Below are 22,939 nucleotides of genomic sequence, written 5' to 3' on the forward strand. Positions count from 1 at the left end.
AGTTGCTGAAAGATCTCAGTCAAGTTTGATAATGAGCAAAATCCCATAATTAATACCATAATTATTGCCCTTAGATTGTCCAAATTTTCATTATATTGTACAAAATCCTTGTAAACAATCTAGAGGTCACAATTTTGTTTTAGATTTTATGAATATTGGTCATAATATTTATTTTTGTAAGCAAAGTTTGATGTTTGGTTAGGGGGGTCAACTAAAAATATAGGTACATGTGTGTAACCAGGTCAAATCTTACAAAAACAAAAACACTCCATGTGCCAGAGTTTTGGTTCAATAATGATGAAACTTGACCAGGATGTTTGTCTGGTCAATATCTAGGTAAAGTTTGAAATTTGGTAAAGATTGAATAAACCGACCCCTCTCAGGTGAGCGAACTAGGGCCATCTTGGCCCTCTTGTTTTAAGAAAGTCCCTTCTAAAAGAAAATCCTGTCAAGGGGGAAAGAGTTGTCCCTGATTAGCCTGTGCAGACTGCACAGGCTAATCTGGAATGACTTTTTACACACATGCATTATGCCCAGTTTTTCAAGCTCATATTTCAGTGACACAGCGTGAGAGTGTGAAACTGTGGTATCTAATATAGAAATGTTAAGCAACTACAGCAATTTCCACTTTATACTCTCAATGAACAGTTGGCATGTCATTGAAGAGTGAAGGTTGTTTGTATTAATGGTAAGCTCAATCAGATTTGCCTCAGCAAAAAGTCCCAGGTTCAAGTTCTGCACTGGCTGCACAATCTGCTGTCATTTTAAGATACTATTAAAATGTCTTCCAATTGCATATTCCTTTTATTTTGCTTTGATGTGAATTCATCCTTAAATTCCTTTTGACTGCTTCACCACTTGTTACCTGAAAATAGTATTTCCTCAGTTGTCATAAAGTAACAGCAACAGTAACAGTTCCTGCAGTTTCAGCTTTATTTAGTGTGTGACTATAATCAAATGTCCTGGGCAGGTATGGAGGGAGGTATCAAGCTGTACCAGACAGAGATCGTGACCCTGCTTTGTGAGACCTTGCAGTCCCAGTCGTGGACCATGAAGGCCCAGGCCTCACGGGCTCTGTCCACAGTGGCCGAGAAACTAGGCCCTGGCCTGGGAGCGCTTCATCTGCAGACAGTCATTCAGGCCCTGTTGGCTGCTTTGCAGGGTAGGACGTGGGCCGGCAAGGTAATGTGGGAAAATAAAATAGCTGCGCTCTGGATGTGCATAAAGTGTCATCCCATATTAGCCTGTTCAGTTCTCACAGGCTAATCAGGGATGGCACTTTCCGCTTACACTTGATTTTCATTACCAAGATACCAAGACACTATCTTTAAAAAGAATACAATTATGGAGAAATTGTCGCCTCTGATTTGCTTGTGCGGACTGCAAACAAAGCCTAATCTAGGACGACGCTCTATGCAAATTCTTGTTGCCTCTTTTTCATAGCAGAGTCAAATGTTTTTCAACATTTTCATGGCTTTTTTATGTGGACTTGTTCCAGATTTAACCACAAGTGCTTTCCTCTGAGTAAGTGCAAAGAAGCTTTCTAACTCCAACTTTCAAGTTCCCCTTCAAAATTAGTGTGAAAGCACTTAAATGTGCAGGGTTCAAATATCCTGCATTTTTAATCGCAGATATATTGGACAGTTATTAATTTTGCACAATTGCTAGTTGATTTTACAACTTAAATAGAATATTAAAAATACAAGATAGCACTATATTAAATATATATTAAAACCACCAATTGGCAATTGTGTCTTATTACTATTGTCTGTTGTAGGAGGAAATACTTCATGCACTGAAGAATATGTGCAAACATTGCAGGTAAATAACAGCAAGGTATTTTGTTACTGCACCTTAGGACTCGGGAACTGTGTGCACAGCTGGCACACTTGGGGCCGTACTCTTTTGGGGCTGTAGTAGTAACATGTTGACCTTAAAATGAGGTTGGCCCATGTTTTGCAGGAGATTGTGCGAATAATTCAAGGTTTAAAAGTTTTATCATACATTTAATTCTGGTTAGCACAAACAATTGCAAATAAAAAATAAATTTTGTTTTTAAAAAATACCTAAATGTCAAACTCTGTAAACTCAATGACCATTATTGGGTTATGCTATCAGTCCACATAATATGTTAAAAGTTTAAGCAGCAATATACTTGCATATTTCTCAAGGGATTAAATTGAAGCTTCAAATATGTCATCACGCAAAAAGTGTAGATGAACGATGTTTTGTATTTTTCATCACCATTCCATGTTTTCCTCTAATTCCTTATTCTTTGCCCTTGAACATACCTAATAATGCAGTCATGACCTTGAACCTGAAATCTTTAGAATGCTTTGACCAATTATCAAACAAATGTGTGTAATATTTTTTTGTGAGAAAGTGAAACAATAGGGGCTTGCATCAGGATATTCATTTTTGCACATTATATTGAGAATTATCATGCCAATCACTGTGATGTTTACATTTGAGGTGAAGAAAATGCATTTTGTTTATGAGTTATTACGTCAATGGTCAACATGGCTTGAACTTGTATCAAGAAATAAGTTTCTGTATGATATATTGAAAACACTTTGAGCTCAGATCATCTGAAGTATACTTGGGTATTAAGCGGAAAGAATGATGTCTCTTGAATTTGAAGTAAAAAGGTACAAGTTCAAGGTCACAGGGGCTTGCAACATGAAATTGGTTTTCGCACAATGTCATGAGAAGACGATCATGCAAATTGGTATAGTGGAGAGGAATACGCCTATTTATTTTTAGATCATGTGATTTGAAACAGTTTGCTCCATGCGAGTCTCTGAGATTCTGTATTGAAAGTGTTCACAAGTTAATATCTTAACTACAACAGTTACTGCATTGCACACAGACATACTCATTAACCTGTGTAAAATATTCATTAAAAAAAAAACATTGCTGATCAGTAATAGTAAAAATGCTTCTTTAATTTTCAGTGCCAACATTTTAGAAAACAAAGAAGGTTTAGTTGAACAGGTAAGTGATAAGTTTTGTACAAGTGGCAAAACCCAATCAGCTTATTTCCATTAAATATGTACCATTTATGTAGTTTTACATAAAGTCAGGCCAATCAGACATATCCATGGCTTTTCTTCCTGGTATATAACCTGTATGGATCCGATATATGACATGGAAAATTGTGTTTGGTTATTTTCTTACTACCTCTTATTAAAGGATGGCAGTTGCCTGTTACTAGCATAAATTTGGCCATGATATGTTTGAGAAGGATACAGGCCTTGTTTAAGAGTTCTGTACTTTTACTCCCACCCCTGCACCCACATCCCCATTCCTGTTTTCTATATCCCTTTGTACTGGTAACTGTTAGGACAATCCTCAATCCTTAACAGTAATCAATCGACAGATGAATAGCAAATACAGTAGACTCTCTGTAAACCGGACGGTCTGGGGACTGGCCTGATCGTCCGTTTTTTCAGAGAGTTTGGGTTTACCAAGAGTATGCATATTGCCGAAATATACATTGTATGCATCATGTACAAAATCATATAAGAATAAAACAAACCATATACATTTACGTGTACCATGTGATAACTTTACTCATGTAATGTTTATGTTTAAAGCATTCTTCAAAAAATGTGTTTTTATTCGATTAAAAGCAAAAACATTCCATACCGACTTGTTTTGATTAACCCCAAAGTGAGCGTGGTGCTTTATACACGAACATATGTGACATTTGTCATATAGGCGAGTGAGTCGTGTTCGAGTTTGCTATAAATAGCTCTGAATTAATTAAACCTCAAAGACAATTTTGACGAATAACGACACAAATACGATTGTTGTGGACACACGATTTATTATTCAAGACATAACACATTTCACAAAACATACACACACACAAAAGAACAGCGTCATAATTATTTTCCATTTAAGCGTTAAAAACATGGCTATAAGATCTTTTAAACTACCCAAGAAGATCACAAGAAAGTGATCGTCGCAACCGCATGCATTAATTTTGTAATTATATTGTTTATCATAAGCTTCATAAAACGATCGAGTCAATCACTTTTTGGTGTTACCGCACGTCTATTATAGACATTCACAGTTTGTTTTACATTATTTAATCGGACTTCTTTAGCGCAGCAACGATTTGACACCTTTATGGTATGTTTAATCCGATTATCGATAATTGCGCGAGCAAAATGTGTGACACCGCACGCACTGTGCTGACAAGGTATCATAATTTTCATGCCTTGGGCATCTTTAGAATTCGGACCGTCCGATGTACTCAATGTATTTTACGTTGAAAATGACCAAACTCACGGAGATATCTGTTCGGGTTTCAGTTTTGAGAGTTTGGTTTATTCAACATTTTTTAACAAAGAAATAGAAGGAGAAAATACGGGACTGACCCGACCGTTGGGAATCGGGAGAGTTCCGGTATTCAGAGAGTCCGGTATTGGCAGAGTCTACTGTAGTGAAGTTAACTAATGAGCATGATGCCAGCTGTCAGTCATATACTGTGTACCACAGCAAAAAAAAAACTAGTCTCACTGAAACATGTGTGTAGGTGTTGGAGTCAGTGTTCCGTGAGAGTCGCAAGGAGGCTGTTGGCTACAAGCTGGAGGCTGTATCGTGTCTGGCACAGATCCTGGAAGACCTGCAGACTGACCGGCTACAGGACTTGTATGCAGTACTGGCACCTGTACTAGAAATGGTAGGATTTGGGACGTGTCTTATCAAAGACTTCACTACAAATTTAAGTTACATCTGAATGTTTAGCTCCCATCAAATGCACAATACTGGTCAATATACTCCTAAAACAAAGGACATGACTGAGAAAGATGGAACCAAAATGAATACTGCTAAAAAAATAGGTTGTTCTTAGTAATTGTACCCCTTCACAAATGTCTCTTGAAACTCAATTTTGCCCAACAAAGTTCTTGTATGAGCAGCCCCTAATGATGGACTTGTCAGTAAGCTCTGCATGTGACTTACTGGGAACACTAAATTATAAATAACCTGACTCCCTGAAGGCCCCACATTACAGGTATGTGTTTCAAGAATCAGTGTTGTTATACTGACCTGATTCCTGTTTGTCGTAGTGTTTGTCTTGCTATGTCAGAGCTCATTGCCCGGTGAGAATAGAGAAGAGGAACTGAGCAGTGATGTGAAGCAGCAGCAGTATGTTGTCTACTACACAGCCCTGGGTCAGGCCTGGCCTGCCGGTGCAACAGCTACACATGGTAGGTACTTGTACATTTAACTCGGAAAGACAATGAAGTATGTTTACATTATTTTTCTGATTTGCTGTGTCTGTGTCTATGATAATCGAATATAATACCCTTTTATGATACATTTTTATATTGATATGTAAATAAAAACATTATTACTGTTAAGATATACCTTGTGTGAAAAAAAAAATCAAATCTCTGTACATATGCTGAATCGTATTTTCCTGTTAAATCTGGTTTGTTAAATCTGGTTTGTGTTCAGTATGGAGGGATTTCAGTGTAGTATATGCATTTACTTTGCAATTCAACAAATTGTATATGATTGTTGCCCTATTTACATTTATCTGCGTATTTTAAAGAATTCTATTTTAAGTATCATAATTTTTAGCTCGGCTGTTTTCGGAGAAAATCCGAGGTATTGTCATAGCCAGCTGTCGTCAGCCGTCCGCTGTAGGTGTCGTGCTTAAACCTTAACATTGGCTCTAAAATCAAAGTGCTTCCACCTACAACTTTGAAACTTCATATGTAGATGCACCTTGATGAGTTCTACACGCCAAATTCAATTTTGGGTCACTAGGTAAAGGTCACTGTGACCTCTAAAAAAAAAAAAAATTCTGACAAGCTTTCGCAGCCGAGCGTTGGCACCCGTTATGCGGTGCTCTTGTTATTCTTTTTTCAGAGTCCTATCTGGAAAAAATTACATGTTTGATGTGCGACAGGCTGCACGGAAATTCATGGAAAATACAGGAGGCCATCTTGAAGTCTCTCAATAAAATTATCAGCCGGTGAGTAGCAAATCATTTGTGCCAGGGATAAGAGCTGTTGGTGTATTAAATTCTTAGCTGGTCTGTTGACAAGTTCTTTGATATTGTTTATTCAGAATCAGGGAGTGCTATATCTGTAAATATTCATTAGATTAATGCTTAATTATATTAATCAAGTTTTTGAACAAAAAGGGTTTAAATTAGAACCCACTAAATATAATCCATCAAAATCATCATTGTTTAAGCAATGTTTCCTATTCAACAAAAGTTTGTGCTTGTATGGATACATTGACATGCATAGAATGCTGTTTGTTATTCCCCTTCATGGAAGGGATATATTGATTAACTCTGTTGGTTGGTCTGACCGCATAATTAAGTTTGTGTAGCTTATTGCTTCAACATTTCTCAACTGTTTGAATTGAAACTTGGAATGTGTCCCCACATATGGGAAAGACACTTCATTCCAAGCCATACACACAATTGTGAGTCATCTGCAATGGGATATAGCTGATTAAGTGGTAGTTGGTTTAACCCTTTACCTCTTAGATACGTATTTCGAAGCATTTGTAGTTCCTTAGAAAGCTAAATTGAATCAAAGTCCTTTCTTACTAGATTCAAGTATTTAAGGCTTCATTTCCAACCCTCAGATACTGATGAGCAGCAAACAGCGTAACACCTGAACAGACTGTGATTTACTTGCAGGCTGTTATGGTTTTATGCTGTTTGCACATAGCCATTTTCTTCTTGCTTCTGATTGAAAAAGGGTTAAGTGATGTTTTTGAAAAAGCTGTAGTTGTAGTTATTGTATTTTTGTTACAGGACAGCATGTCTCAGCGATAGTCAGTCCGTCCACAACACTGCCACCATCGTTCAGATATTTGAGAAAATTGTTGTAGCAGTTTTACCATGCTTTGGTACACAATAGTTTCTAACTGTGGCTATCAAGTGAAGCATTTTTATATGCTCACTGTAATATTTATGTTAAGTTGCTAATTTCTCAGTTCACATTTTTATGAAGAGTTAAACAAGTGTCTGATTAGATTTTACATGAAAAAAATATGGTGCATTTCACACTTTACAGATTCTGAGCACATATGGCCATAAACAGTTCAATTATTTGTTTGTTTAATGACAGTGGAATCAATTCGCACAAAAAGAATGTATCAAAATGTAACGCTTTAACTGCCAAATAGTTAAATATCAGTGAAATAATTTCTTACAATACATTATGTTATATTTATGTGAAATCTTTATAAAGCTGTGATATGTTACAGGCAACCTTAAATACACTGTGATCAGGACAGAATCCCTTCAGTTGGTGCAGAAGATATTGACAAAACTTGCAGGTTAGAGAAATGTGATGCTCTTCTGTGATGGGATTATAAATGCTAAGTTATAAACTCACATCGTGAAGGCAGTTGCCAACCTGTACATTTTTCAATGCATATTGTGATGTTTCTGATAGAGGAGCCCACCACACATCTAAGAGGCCATAGGCTAGGGATGTCCTGTTAAATAACGGTAGATTCATTTATTTTTAATTGCATGAAATTTAGTGGATAAATAAAATCTGGCATGTTTGTGCAATTTTAAATTCTACCATTTGGTTATGTCTGATACAAGACATCTGGCTTGAATGTTCGTTGAATATTTGATTTGGTGGATGAGAGGACCAACGAGAATCAATTAAATTTAGTGTCTGATTAAAATGTTAGTTTTACAGTATATATAGTAGTATTTGGATAACAACTCAGAATATTTCAATGGTAAATTATACCGTAGAAGGCTTACCAAATTTATGTCACAAAACAGCCATAGAAAGGTATTTTGGATATTTAACCAGTTGTGATTTTTTAATCAAGTTTGAATTGACCAATTTTCAGTTTGTATTTTTAAATGTAAGTAGTTGCATATGGTTGCATTTCCCATATTTTGAATCCTAGGACAATCAACCAAAGACATATCAGTAAGGCAGAGCAAAATATGTTTCTGAAACATGTTGTGGAATTATACATTATACACATATGATTTACCATCATCATTTTCATTTCTATATATATGATTTATCTGTTCAGATCTCCAGTTGGTAACAAGCCTGTCTGAGGAGACCAGAAATAAGCTGCGGACCGATCTGGTCACCATGACTACTGACTCCAGTGTGGAGCTGCAGAACCTCTCTCAAGAACTGTCGGCCATCTTGGACAAATCAGTGCAGCAGAGTTAATACTGTGATGCTTTCAATGTCTTGTTGTTTTTCTACTCAGAAATATCGTTATATAATAATTTTAATATGTTTTAAATGCAAGTAAATACTGTCTAGGTTTACAGGAAGGGACTAAAAAAAGTAAGACGTGGTTGAGAACAGACTTAAATCGTGTCATAAGCTATTAAAACATATAAACATGCTAATTAAATTTTTTGCATGCAAACATGTCTTCTTGAAATGTCAGTGTTTTTCATAACATGTATAGAAGTTCTGTCCACTCCATTGATAAATATATATGAGAACAAGTTAAATTTCTTCTGGAAATATATATATTTAAAATATTAATAGAACATCTTAATGCAGAATCCTGACACTGCAATGTTAATAGTTGAAAATTATAATGACATGTGTTTGCCACCTGTACTGTTTTTATAATGACCAGTATTTAATGTATTGTGCAGTGAGCTACATCTTCAGATTATTTGGGAAAGGTTCATTAGTTACATGTGCATGACTATTTATAGCTTTACCACTTTTCTTACTGTAAAATTGCATTTGTATTTATTACTGTAATCTCATTATTTAAAAAGGTTTAATCATTAAAGAAGCAAACCAAGATGAAATTGAGGAAAGCAATATTCAAAATTCAATATATTTACAGAAGATGGATATTGAAGCAGTGATAAGATTGATGGTCTTTCATCTACTAAAGTGCATTCAATGTAGTGAAAGTGTCGACAACTTTTTAGGGGCCAGTGAAACCCCTGCATTGTATGGAACCTAAGCAGTCATAGGTTTAATTAGAAAAGTAATAGCCACAAACTCTGACAAAATGAGGAATAGTAGAGTGTGCTTTCCTCGGACCACTTTTGTTTTCCTATGTTGTCATTGGAATTATAAATGTAATTCAACCTATACACCTTTTTGATTAGTTGAAGTCTTCGTTATTGATCATGTTCTAAATCTGTAATAAAACTTTGAAAAAAACAATCTAATGTGTTTTTAATAAAAGGATGCGTTAATTTGAAAATATTTATATTTGAAAATATAAAATAAAATAAATAGAAAATTCAAGCCATTTTTATGTCCCCACTATAGTGGGGGACATATTGTTTTTGCCCTGTCTGTTGGTTGGTTTGTTTGTGCAAACTTTAACATTGGCCATAACTTTTGCAATATTGAAGATAGCAACTTCATACTTGGCATGCATGTGTATCTCATGGAGCTGCACATTTTGAGTGGTGAAAGGTCAAGGTCATCCTTCAAGGTCAAATATATGGGTCAAAATCGCTCATTTAATGTACACTTTTGCAATATTAAAGATAGCATCTTGATATTTGGCATGCATGTGTATCTCATGGAGCTGCCCATTTTGAGTGGTGAAAGGTGAAGGTCATCCTTCAAGGTCAAAGGTCAAATATATGGAGACCTAGTGTTTCACAAACACAATGCTTGTTTTAACAAGGATTATACTGAATATGGACAATATAACACGCTGCTGGTAGTAACAGGGCTTTCCTTTTGAAGCAGCTAGAGTCTTATTGCGCTCGCATTAAATAGTCTCGGTTTTTCTATCAGTTGATGTGCACTAGCGAAGTACAATATTTACTACAAAAAAGGCAACTCTGAATATCCATCCAAGCAATGTAGCAGAATGTTGCAGCAGTAACTAATGATCTGCTGCTGGTAGGCAAAAAAATGCTATGTGATGTTTCAAAATGAATTTTGCTTCCACACAGAAAGCATCTTAAGTCTTTCCCTTTCCCCTTTTTATGTGATGAACACATCTGACGCGTGTGCTACTAGTGACTTTGAACCCTCTGAACAAAAAAAATATCGGACTGGTCTTCTTCAAGACCAATCACCATGAGAAATAACAAAGCTCTTACAAGAAACAGTTATCAAGATATTTAGCAGAAACTAAGTTTGATGCCAGAGACATCAAGTGACTGCAAACAGGTTATGATATAATAAAGCAGCATACGTTAAATTCTTGTGCTCTGCTCTCAGTATGACAACACCTGTTGAAAGTTTACAAAAGCATCTACAGGAAAACTGTTATGAATGTAACGTAACTAATTAAATACAGCTATGCACATAATGTACACTATTGATACCTGTATGATAGTTAACTTCTACACAAAAGTGGGTGATAAGTGTATGTGTGTTTTCAAGATCACTGAACGGGCGATTTGTAACATATTTTTGGCATGGTATACAGTCAATCAACCAGTTTAAAATCATCTGGCAAAGAACGTTAATGCTTTTGACCACAATAATTTCTCTTCGGATTTAGTGACAATGTGAGAAGATGTAAAAATAAAGGGTAAAATTTATTTTGTTTAACAGGTTAGGCCAGACGACATATGCAGTTTTTGTCAAAAATAGCCATTTTAAGTTCACCCTTCGGAAAATTATTAAAAATCATTCAACTTACAGAATTACCGTAGTATTTCAAAACATTTTCATGACATTTGTTTTCAATCAGCAAAACATTTGTTTGAAAATAATAAAGCCTTCTATATCCATATGCACATTTCATAACATAACTTATTCAATCAGCTCCGGTTAACTTTTTGCTGCATTTATCCCTGCTGTCAGCATAATACAAAAGCTTTCTTGCTTAAACTTTGTTAATTTATTCCTTTACCTATAGTGTTTTATCCAGGCCGTTTTAGCGTGGCGCGGCGCCACGCCGCTTTTTTGAAGAGCCTCGCTGCCCCTTTCAAAGCAAATCAGCGCCACGCTGCCCTTTTCAAAGGCCGCCGCCCTGTTTTCCGCCGTGCGCGACCTTATTGATAACATCTTAATTGCCTCTTAACCAAACTTCTAAGCCGACTATTATCAGCGAAGATTCGCGCGGTTGTGAATTCGTCATGCGTGAATAACCATGTGTCAATATCAATCGATAATTTCAGTGGCTTTGTAACACTAATCGGTCCGGATACAATCGTGCACAGTTACTTAGGAGACTTGATGAAAACCTCGATGTTATTCACGTGGAAAATGTGCATTTCATGCATAATTCAGTTATATCAAAACATTTATTTTTACGCGTAATTAAATTAAAAAAAAACACCAGTTGTATCTGTAAAATATTGATTTGTTTTCAATTTAATGCAAAACAGTTTTAAGTTAATAAAACTTAATTTATAGGGCTTGCACTAAGCGGCGTGCGGCCGTATATTACGCCCGATAATTGTTTCCATACGCCGATTACAAAACCCCATGACGTCCACTGTACTTCCTGAAAATTGGCCATACGCCGAAAATAGCAACCCGTGACATATTAAAGCTGTCGATTAAAATAACGCTCCGCCTCCTATCCAATAGAATTGGCGCAGGCTCACAGTAGATGTGTGTTGATGAATTGTAGCAGACGACAATCTTAACACGTTTGCTGTTCACGGTTAGGCAGACCGCGCTTAATTGGAGCACGTGCTTGTTTATTGTCACGATGTTTTGATTACAATAACGTGTGAATGTCGGCAAAGAAGTTGATACCCCGTCTTGGACCCTGTTTGGCCAAAAGTTGTTAATTGTTGTAATGGCCTGCACCACTGGTTCAATTAAGAACATTATGACCCGTTTGTAACTTGTCAAAATATGTTAATTGGCAAACACAGATATGAATTTTACAAAAATATTGAACTTATACCACTTATCATTCGTGTTTAGAATGTCGCAACGTACGCTTTCCGATTTTGGCATTCCACATTCGACCAAACGTAAATTAGAAATTGATGCAAATTGCTTTTTAAGCAAAACAAGTTTATATCGGAGACCAATTAACGTGTATTGAATTAATTTACAATGAACAAAAGACAGTACGGCGCCGTTCCTAGTTACACTTTTTGCGAAATAAAATGTACACAATACAACACGTGGTCATGAAAGTTCAAAGTGAAAACAATACCAGTTTACAATTTTATGCGGCAACACTTTAAAGATGCATATAAAGGACTTGTTTGTGCAATGTGTGTAACGTTTTAAATATAAATAATTGTTTAAGAGGGTAACTCATTTAACAGTATTCTAAGACTTCTTTGAAAAGCTATCGTTTGTATAAGATATATATCCTATGGTGTTTAATCTTGTTTTTTTGTTACTACATGAAAATATAAAACACATAATAAAATATACATTCTGGATTTTGTTGGTTTAATTATTCAACAATAAATCTCAAAACTATACATATAATGTTTGTTTGTAACAAAGCTTGTTATTAAGTCACTATACAGATATATTTGTGCCCTTTTTATGGATGTCGCGCGCTAAAGTGCCCTTTTTTGAAATTTTGCACCACGCCCCTTTTCCTTCCTGTATAAAACACTAACCTAATGTATATCTTAGACACTTATCATTTTGTTTTTATTGGAGCATTATGGAAAATTAAATACAAATTAATCGTAAATGCTGATTATCCGGAACTGGTTGACAAACTGTATGTTCATAAGGATTTCACCATCATATGATTCTTACCAGCTAAATATATGAGCAAACAGACGGAACATGCATTGTTTGTTAATTATTTTTAGATGAAAAACAGTTCATGTGTACCTTAAACAGAAAAAAAGTAAGACCATGAAACTAATTAATTTTGAGCCAAGTTAGGTCAAATTTACCCAGGCTGTCCGGGTATTCACCAAAGAATATTTTTTTTATCCAAATAAATCAGTGCACGATGGCCAATGAGACCTTAACCTGGAACATGTGATGGTGATCTGAGGTGGAGTGTGTTGAGTACCGGTATATTGCATGTGGATGATGTGTATATGCCTGGTCGGAAGTTGACGGTTGGTCAAGTTGTTAGTGTCCGTCAGTCATAAATTGCAGTTGCGTTTTGTGTCAGCTCCCAGAGTGTCAGATGTTGAGTATATTGTATGTGGGTGATGTGTATATGCCTGGCCGGAAGTGGAAGGGTTGGTCGAGTTGTTTGCATCTGTCAGTCATTAAGATGCAGTTGCATTTTGTCTTAGTTCACAGAGTGCCAAATGTGACATTAATGTGCTCTGGTACTTATGATGGCGATCTGTAGAGGATTATGTTGAGTATATTGTATGTGGTTGTTGTGTATTTGTCTGGAGCGGAAGTGGGAGGGTTAGTCAAGTTGCTCGCGTCCATCAGTTGTAGAAGGCAGTTGCTAAAATTTGTTACCAATTTTTCAATTTTGTCAGGTAAATACCCCTGTACAGTGGAAAATTACCTCCCTTTAATTAACCTATATACAGCCATTGTACATATGTATGCGCACATCAAAAAATGTTTTGTTTACATGTGCTTGTATATGTCCAAACCAGGATGTCTCCATAAATTGTTCATACAATATATTGTATTATTAAGTTAGTTATACAAGAAAAAGCCTATCTTTAGTCAGAGAAATACTCGCTAACCAGTACCTATTACACTTGGTAAAAAATTACCAGTAACAGGTCAAAAATATTTTATAAATATATATTTAAATCTAAATAACTCATGAACATGAAACATGAACATCAAAAGAACTAAAATTCTTACAATATATACAAAATATACATAAGTATAACATTTAAGAGTAAAAAACTTTGGTGCAAAACAAAGAGAGTTTCTTATAAATTGTAAAATCATTTGTATACATTTGTATAACCAGACTTTGTAATTCGGCTGTTGTGTCTTTTTGTTTGACATTTGTGTCTTTTTGTTCATCATGTTCCAGCACTGTTGCTTTGTCCTCATCTTTGTATTGCTGGCATATAGGAAAAAATGACACAACCCTTTAACACCTCATGATTTCCGAACTGTTAAGAATGAAAGTTGAAACTAGTGGTTTTGTTTCTAGATTAATCACCTTTACTTCCCTTCACTTTTGACATATTTTTCTGTTTTCGAGCTGCCCGTTTCTTTCCTTTCTCCTTTGCATCAATTTGTTTGGCAAGATTCCATGCTAGCAATGCACTCACAAGGAACAACGGTGATAAGCAAAGCAGCACGTAATAGATGAACTCCCATGGATTTGTGGCCGCCCATTTCAAGATACCAACCAGCCATTCCTTGAACCATTCTTCATCAAAAGGCCACATTGTTAATGCCTGAAATATTATCAAATGTATTACAGATTAAGATAACACGGAAAGTGTATTCGCAGACAAACATATTGCAGATTAAGTGTAATGGTAATCTCAAAAAGTAAGTTCAACTTCTGTCCGAAGCCTTAGCTTTAGGCTAATGATTTACCAACAACATATTGTATCTTGTTTATAAAAAGAATTGTACAATATTAGCACACTACATTAAGAATTGAAAACACCCGTTAGAAATTATTAGCCGCGAGACATGTAAAATCAAATTTAATTAATCAATTTACTTTATTAGATCAGGCAATAATTGTAAGACGCTGAAATCCCTATTGTCCGAAAAACTATCACAGTCAAGCGTCTGTTGAGGAGAATAGGTAACACACTACTAATCTGTTATCTCTTTGTCTTCTCCACCAGTTTAGGTGAACCGTCACGATTGCTCGTCACGTCAATTGTATCTTTTCCAACACCAAATGTTAATAAGCACCAGTTTACACATAATCTTAACACTTTTCTTCACACTCTCATTATGTTAGGGTGGGTCTTGGATGCAGTTTTGTTAACATGGGGGTTAGTTTTAGTGGTTTTATCAGACAACTTCAAATGTACCGTTCATTATGTAGGGAGAATGTGAGTATTTTAAATTGAAACTCAATACCTTCTAGCCTCTCTGCCTGCATTCGATCACATGTGTAGAGTGAAGTACAGTCGATGATTATGTTAACCTGTTCTTCTAAGGAGTGTTCATCCCAAAGCTTTGTAGCTTTACATGATAGGAGGTACACATCATATTTAATATCACTCAGGATTGGTTTTCGTACTATATCTAGGACAGTGCACTCGAGCAGGAAGTGTAACATCGTCTCCTCTGCACAGTTGCATATGCGACAAGTTGGGTCAACCTCACTTTTGTTGAAACGTGATCTGGTGCTCTGAAGAGTGTATGTTCCTGTCATCAATTTTAGCTTTACTAGGGCTCTATTGGCATCACAAGATGATTTTGAAGGTATCTGTAGCAGAGGATGGGGTCTTTCTATGGCTACGTGTTGTAAATTCAGATGTCGTAGTTTACTCATGTTCAGTGCTTTTGTAAGTATCAGGTCTTGCCAGTGTCTAAAGACAGCAGTTTTAACTCTATTTTTCCAGATTGGTTTGTCCACAGGGGTTTCTAATATTTCTTCTGGATTCCCTAGATCATATTTTCCAAACAGTTTTTGTACTTCTATAAACCAACTTAAACTTTTTGCAGATTGTACTCTTACTTGGCGTAGGGCTAGACGCCTTTCAACCGCATCATCTTTCTGTAGACACACTGAGTTGAAGCACAGGTGGTTAGCGTGTGGCTATGATATTAATTAGTGAATACATCATTTTGAATGATAAATAATCATATTATAACGAAAAATTAAATTTTATGAAAAAAAAGTCCCTATCAAATATATATGTAACAAGGTATGCAACTCAAAATCACCCCAAAACGGGGTGCATCGCGTTGAACAGCCATATCTTCATCAAATGTGCAGCGATTTTCACGATCTCGGTCTTATTTAACGCAGAAATGAATTCCCTTTCTGGAAATGTATGTCTTGCAATATTTTTACACATGCTTGGTCAACTTTTAAGAAATAACACGATACACAACTCGCATGACCCAGTTGACAATGATCATGCAGTCTTTAAGACTGAAATCTTCACGGAGTAAAGGGCAACTTCCCTACAAAGTTCATGTACCTCGATACCATAATTCAATAAAACGTATGAAAAAACATTATTACATTTTTTGTCGTTACTTTATGCATCAAGACTAACTGTCCAGCGCCGTTTGAAACTTTTGTTTACATACATTTCAACTAACTGACATTTTAAACACACAAGTGATTTCATTTGTCCAATGCGGAGGCGTGTCTTTACAACTGGAGATTTCATTCATAAAGACTGCATGATCATTGTCAAGCATTGTAAAAATATTGCAAGACATATACATTTCCAGAAAGGAAATTCATTTCTGCGTTGAATAAGACCTAAATCGTGAAAATCGCTGCACAATTGATGAAGATATGGCTGTTCAAAGCGATGCACCCCGTTTTGGGGTGATTTTGAGTTGCATACCTTGTTATATATATATTTGATAGTGAATTTTTTTTCCAGAAAATTTAATTTTTCGTTATAATATGATTATTTATCATTCAAAAATGATGTTTTCGCTAATTAATATCATAGCCACACGCTAACCACCTGTGAGTTGAAGGTAACAATGGCACTTTTATGGATCATAGCTTCCATTGGAAGAAGTCCACTCAGCAAGTAGATGGCTACATCAGGGGTGTTTATGTGAAGCATAAACAATTGTTCATTTAACCGCTTTTGCGCCAGCTTTAACTTGTACAGAAGGCAACGATTTGGCAGTAGAATTTCCAATCCGTACATCAATATGGGAATGACAAACATTTTGATAGCGTGCAGTGCTGATCGTGCATCTAGTCCTCCTACGCCATGGAGTCCACTTGACATGAAGCTATAAACAGCCCGTCTTGCCTTTTGGATGTTATTATGTTATGTTCGTCGGTTTCTTTCAGTGTGGTTGCTCGCAACAGTCCCAGATGTGTACTACGGGAAGACCTATTGATTATATTGTCATATATTGAGAAGTCATTATCTTCATGTTTTGTTTTCCCAGATGGGAGTACTAAAAGAGCTTCAGTTTTCTTTGGCTGCAGAATATATCTTTCGCATTTTGAAAAGTCCTCAGCCATACTTATAAGAATTTCGGCATCTGATGGGGATTTGGCATGAATAGTAATATCATCTGCACACGCACTTGCATTGTACTTAATAGTTCCTATCGAGCACACTAGATCTGCGGATTCCAGGCGGTGTAAAAGTGGGTCTATATAGACTTTATATAGTTCTGTACTGAGTACCCCTCCCTGACGCACTTCTTGATTTATGTTGAAAGGCTCTGACAACTCACCGTTCCATTTGACTACACTTCTTGCATCTGTATGGATACTCTGTATGATTAACCAGTGCCTGTCAGTTATTCCAGCATGATATACCCTTCGAAGTAGGTGGCTATGATCAACAACATTGAAGGCGGCTTTTGCATCAAGGGAGATCAGGTTCAGAGGCTCGCCACTATCCTTGCCTTCTCTTGTTACTTCCTCCACAATCAGAGCAGCGTGCAGCGGCGAGGTGTTCGGTGTGAAGCCTCGCTGGTATGGGCTCTGTTTTTTGCTGAGGGTAGGTGCAATTCGGTTTCTGGTCACCAGTTCTAGTATCTTCTCTATAACTGGTAGCACTGTGATTCCCCGGAAATTACATACATCAGAGCGATCTCCCTTGTTTTTGAAAACAGGTGTTAATAATCCAATCTTAAGGCGCATTGGGATTGCCCCTACTTTCAGAATAGAGTTTAGTAAGTGTAACAGTAAATTGTGTAGATTTTCCCCCCTATTAGGATACTTTCGATTGTCAGCCCATAGAAGTCGGCAGATTTACCCTTATTAATGCTTTTCATCGCTTTTTTTAAGTTCTTCAGTAATTATACTAACATCTCGATCCTTCACTAAGTCCTTGATATGTGATAGTTCATTATATATTATTTCGTGATATATGCTGTCGTACTGTGTATTCTCCGTTTTTGTTGCAAGAGATGAAAAATGCGTCTGAAAACAGTGCAGAATTTCATTTATACCAGTATGCTGCACCCCATTGACATTAAGATCATCTATATGACATTATTTTGTTTTGCGTTGTCTATTAATTAGCCTATAAAAGAGTTTTTGTCGCCGCTATGTACATTCATAATATTCTCTCGGTCTTGTGTGATTCGTCGTGCATGTTCACGTCTGATTGGACTGCGCAATTTTCTTTTAAGTTTCTTCATTTCTGTATATAGATTGTTTTCAAGGTCTCTTGGTTTTCCTGCTTCTGCCCATAACTAGAATGCAGAACGTAGTTCTTTTAAGGCACATCATATTTCACAAGTCCATATTTTCAATTTTCGGTTTGACTTTTGTACTTTTGCCTTACTGGAGAAGGAGTGTCTTTCACAATTTTCATAACTTTTAAGGAATATGCTTCAATGTCTTCAGTGTTTGTTAATTCACAAGAGTTCAATTCTGACAGTCTTTTAACTAGTATTTGATTTTCGTTTAAAGCACTATCAATGTTGTCCCATCTATTCTTTTTAATTTTGAGTAGAGCTTTTTCCTGCCTTTTTCCTTCTGAGTTTTACTACTAAAGTTCACAGGAATTTTCAGTTTGATTTGATAATGGTCTGACGTATTTGACTCCAGATGTTTGAGGATCTCTTTCTTAAGAAGTACTGTTTGATCTTGATGACTGATATGCTTAATAAGGAAATAGTCAATTTCTGAGCATTCACGGCCTTTAGGGTCTGCATAGGTTTTTCCAGAGATGTTAAACTTCAGATTTAAGTCTGTAATTAATTCAAGACGATATTTAGTTCTAGGCAGCCTAGGTCTTTGAATAGAAAGATCTGTATTCATGTCCCCTCCAATCACTTTACTATGAGAGTTTTGGTATTTAAAAAAAAATTCACGCAGCTGATCGTGCACTCTGGAATTCTAATTCAGCGTTCTTCGCTTTCTTTTTATTTTTTAGGTCCTTGAAGGGCATGTATGCCGGGATGATGAGTACTTTTGGTTCACTATTGATCTCCACAAAATGTATCCTTTCATTTCCATCGCTAACTTGAGTGACTAGGTGGTCTATGCTTTTCTTCCATAACACCGCTCCACCTCTTGGGAGTTAAATGGAGAGCAGTGGGTTGTCCTGGTCAGCAGTTTTACCAGCATAACATATCCCTTTGCCAATGTCTCCTAGTAAAGACAATCTACACTGAAATAATCAAGTTTCCTGTAGACGTATAAAATCTGCATTTTTTATTAGATCGTTTATTAAGTGTTCACTTTTAACTATATTTTTGCAATTGTATGAAATTATTGTCATCTCTCTACTGCTTTGTTTCACTTTTGTTATACTGGGTCCGGCGGTTGGGGGCGCTCGGCCAAAAAAGAATGGATGTATTTTTCTGGTTGTGCCATTTCTGTGCTGCTTTCTATTAGATTCACACTATCATGGTTTATTTTCATTCTGTTTTCTGTGGTAACGACCGTCGCTTGAGGTATCTCGTTTCTTGCTCGCTGTTTATTAACGACGGGAGGGTGGGACATTGGAGCTGGATGTCTTGGTAATTGATATAAGTGCCTTTTATCGGTTCTATTTTCGTTCTGCCTCGGATTGTTTATGCACACATTATTTGGCGGTTGTGGAACACTTCTCCTGTTAATCAGTTTGGGAGTGTGACTCTGACTTTTTGTCTCTTTCTTATACTGTATGACTTGACCAGTGAGTGCTGTATATAAATGTCCAGTAGGCACTGCCACATAAACCTGGGGTATTGACATTGATTGACTGTCTGTATGTGTTTTCAGGTTTAAGACATTGGATCTTCCACTTTCACAATTATTTGTAGCATTATTCTGACTGTCTGGGATTGTTCCATTAGTTTGAATGTTCTGATTTACTATGTTTGTGTTGAGACTAGTATTCATCTGTAATTCATCTTTTGATAGTGCCTTCTGGTTTACTTCAACAACTGTAGGGGCATGAGATTCGCCTTTTGATGGTGCCTTCTGGTTTACTTTTATAACTGTCAGAACACATGTGTACACATTCAAGTTGGTACTTAAAGTTTTTAATTGTTTATCCATTTGCTTTAGTATAAAGTTAGTTACTTTGGAGTGTATGACGAGCATTATATTTTCATTTTCCCTGGATGCTGTTTGACTGTTAATGTTTTGATCCCCAGTGTCTTTACGTGAGGTCATTTCCAGATGTAAGATTTTCTGGTTTAAAGTTTTAACTGTACACTCAAGCTTCTGATATCTAGCTTCAATTTGTTTCATGTACTTCTCTTGCTTTATCATTTTTTTTTGTTGGACTCTATTAACTCCTTATCTTTAGTTTTTAATTCTGATTCTAAGTTCTTGCTTTTCAAGTATTTTAGTTTCCCGTCATCTTCACTTATCTTATTTTCTGTGATTGCTTGCGATGTGCTATCCGCAGTAGTATGATGTATCGTGTGTGGTTCTATTGATGTTGGTTGGAGCACTGCCACAGCAATGTTCTCATTCTGGTTCTGCCTCACTTCCCTGTCCTGGAGGGTCAGCCCACTATTATTGGGTCTTGTCACCTGTTCTGTCAGACTAGCACAAGTTACACAGTAACAAGTAAGTTGATCTTCACTAGTTTCCACACGGTGTTCATGACATAAAGCATTACAAGGTTCACAAGTTTGCACATTATGAGTAAGTTCGTCACCACAGACATAACAGCTTGACATTTTAGTATCATTTTCTTCATTTAATATGGACCGTGCTCCATTTACTGTTGATGTGTCAATTGAAGGAATGATCAGTTGTATCTTAGTATTGCATTTATTGTTGGTTTTGCAGCAGAATTTGCATGTGTAATTGCCTTTTCTGTGTTTGTCCTCCACATTTTCAATTTCTTTCCCGGACATTCCTGAACAATAGTATTGCACCCAGTGAGAGCAAGCGTCACAATAGACACCCCTAGATTTACATGGTCTTGAGAATGTAATACAGGTTATATCCTCTATTTCGTTATGTTTAATTTGGTTTTTAATTTGGACTGTTTCTTTGTTAGTACTACCTTTCTGCGTCTTATCTGAATAAATATTACTGTACCCTTCGTTTTCTCCTTCATGATGTTCTCAATTCCTTCCGCCAGGAGTCTGTTAATCTCCCCTATATCCACTGGCTTTCCATCTAGCCGAGTACTTAACACAATATCCTGTATCTCGAAGATGTCATTGTCTGTAAAGAAAGTGGTATTTTGTCTGTTGATCATGAATTTACATCGAGTCACATAGATGTTCATATTGTATTGCAAACTGGTTTTGATGATAATCTCAACTCAGTGCTGGTTTGATTTGTCTTTAACATATGTAATATATTGACGGTTCCTTTGTCAGATGGATAGTTACTGTAGTAAACAATACAAGCTTCTTTTAAGGGTTCAAATGTTGTTAGGTCGGCCAAGATAACTAATCCGCCTCCAGTAATTAAAAATGTCAGGCTTTCCACTTTCTTTGCGGCTTCTTTTTTTTTGCTAGGTCTTTGTTCACATTTATAATATATATCCTTTTACCTTGTTCTTTCCCTTAGCAATGGTAACCTTGGGATGCTCTGCAAAACGGCTCGTCTTATTGTTCTTGACCAGGGCACTAGGAGCATGGCCTACAGCCTCAATCGGGATAATAAAGTTGTTATCCATCACTATTCTGAACGTCTTTATATTATATAAAGCTATGCAGGCAGATTGGACTAAAAGGGTCTCGTTTCACTTAAGAATGGCTACTGTATACACAATGCCAAGAATGACTATACACAATACATGTGTGGGATCAACAAAGATAAGCTATGCAGGCATATTGGACTAGAAGGGTCTCGTTTCACTTAAGAATGACTACACACAATGCCAAGATCGACAAACACAATACATGTGTGGGATCAACAGAGATAAGACAGGTACAATCTATGCATTATCAAGACAGGCCTTTAAAAATATTAAGAGGTAAAAGGTTAAAATTTGGTTAAAAGGTTCAAAAGTACTAACAATAGCACTCGTTATAGTAAAAACTAAAACTGTTATAAAACGATTATAAAATATTTTGGTATTCGCATAGAATTCCAAGTTGTCTCCCTTTGGCAGCCTCGTGCTTTTCGGACAGAAAATTGATAGTCTTTTTTTTTATTTGGCTATCTATAACAGGGACACAAAGTAATAAACTAGATATCATGTAGTACATCCACTAACAAGAGACTTTACATCTCTTTTTTTTAAATTCAATGTCAGTTTTACACAAAGGACAAGATGGCGTCCTTCAGTCCCGCCCGAAGGCGTTCTAAAAGCACTCAATGTTCTTCAAATTCCGTCATAAGATATTCTAATAAAGTCTTAAAACACTAAAATATTTATAAACTCGCATGGATGACTTCTATTGAAACCCTAAAATAGTCTTACACCACCTAAAACATTAAAATATTTAAAGCGAGATTATACGATTTTGTCAAATATTTATTAATTTATATAAAATGTGTAAAAACTTATTAAACATACCGGTATATTTCAATATAATTTAAAATAAAAGTTAAGAAGAACATGCGTATAAAAATGCGAAATAAGCCAGATATTTAATTCTGAAATCGAAAATGTCTGTACAGTCGAATTCGCCAGCATGTAAATCATGCATGTACGATGTGAATCTAAATTTAGTTAAAGGGTTATTTTAAATGCCTGCAACGATATCTATTCATACGACACACGAACACTAACTAAAAGGACAAATGCTTCGGTTATTGTAGGCAAATATGTACGAAATATCTTCGTCATAATCGGCTTGGGGCGCTAATTTGTGTTTGCTTCATTTTATGAAATTCGTCTTCAATGTATATTTTTTCTTGCCTATTGTGTATTATTGTAACATATTTTATAAATATATTACAATTTAACACATATAAAAATCGTATAATCTCGCTTTAATAAAATTTATTTTCGTGATTAGTACAACAAAAGACAAACGGGTAAATTTCGAGTACATGTATTACCCACGTCATTGTTTCCACATGAGTCGCTTTATCGGAAGCAGCACTC

The 22,939-nt window shown here is 36.1% G+C and overlaps 3 protein-coding genes and 1 long non-coding RNA gene across 4 annotated transcripts in view; 2 read left to right on the plus strand and 2 right to left on the minus strand.

The window, feature by feature from the left end:
• Window positions 1-9,167, plus strand: part of LOC127877755 (proteasome adapter and scaffold protein ECM29-like) — a 97,114-nt gene extending 87,947 nt beyond the window's left edge. The window contains exons 40-48 of the mRNA XM_052423963.1: window positions 971-1,182; window positions 1,778-1,821; window positions 2,955-2,994; window positions 4,544-4,690; window positions 5,099-5,219; window positions 5,887-5,992; window positions 6,791-6,885; window positions 7,246-7,317; window positions 8,047-9,167. Of these exons, the coding sequence (XP_052279923.1) occupies window positions 971-1,182; window positions 1,778-1,821; window positions 2,955-2,994; window positions 4,544-4,690; window positions 5,099-5,219; window positions 5,887-5,992; window positions 6,791-6,885; window positions 7,246-7,317; window positions 8,047-8,195 (986 nt within the window). The 3' untranslated portion in view covers window positions 8,196-9,167. The remainder of the gene's footprint in view (window positions 1-970; window positions 1,183-1,777; window positions 1,822-2,954; window positions 2,995-4,543; window positions 4,691-5,098; window positions 5,220-5,886; window positions 5,993-6,790; window positions 6,886-7,245; window positions 7,318-8,046) is intronic.
• A 1,324-nt stretch (window positions 9,168-10,491) lies between these two features.
• Window positions 10,492-13,997, minus strand: LOC127877761 (uncharacterized). Its single transcript, XR_008048599.1, has 2 exons — window positions 12,515-13,997; window positions 10,492-10,827 (listed from the first exon to the last, which is right to left on the minus strand). It is a non-coding gene; the product is annotated as an uncharacterized LOC127877761 (long non-coding RNA).
• Window positions 13,998-14,892: 895 nt separating this feature from the next.
• On the minus strand, window positions 14,893-21,729 carry LOC127877760 (uncharacterized). The gene is made up of 3 exons (XM_052423970.1): window positions 21,434-21,729; window positions 16,469-21,099; window positions 14,893-15,545 (listed from the first exon to the last, which is right to left on the minus strand). The coding sequence occupies exon 2, from the start codon at window positions 20,185-20,187 to the stop codon at window positions 19,234-19,236; it is 954 nt and encodes a 317-aa protein (XP_052279930.1). The 5' UTR covers window positions 20,188-21,099; window positions 21,434-21,729; the 3' UTR covers window positions 14,893-15,545; window positions 16,469-19,233.
• Window positions 21,638-22,939, plus strand: part of LOC127877758 (inositol hexakisphosphate kinase 2-like) — a 34,452-nt gene continuing 33,150 nt past the window's right edge. The window contains exon 1 of the mRNA XM_052423968.1: window positions 21,638-21,813. The gene's annotated coding sequence lies outside the window, so the exon portion shown is untranslated. The remainder of the gene's footprint in view (window positions 21,814-22,939) is intronic.

Source organism: Dreissena polymorpha, chromosome 4 (genome assembly GCF_020536995.1).
Source record: "Dreissena polymorpha isolate Duluth1 chromosome 4, UMN_Dpol_1.0, whole genome shotgun sequence".
In the NCBI taxonomy this organism is placed as follows: Eukaryota; Metazoa; Mollusca; class Bivalvia; order Myida; family Dreissenidae; genus Dreissena; species Dreissena polymorpha.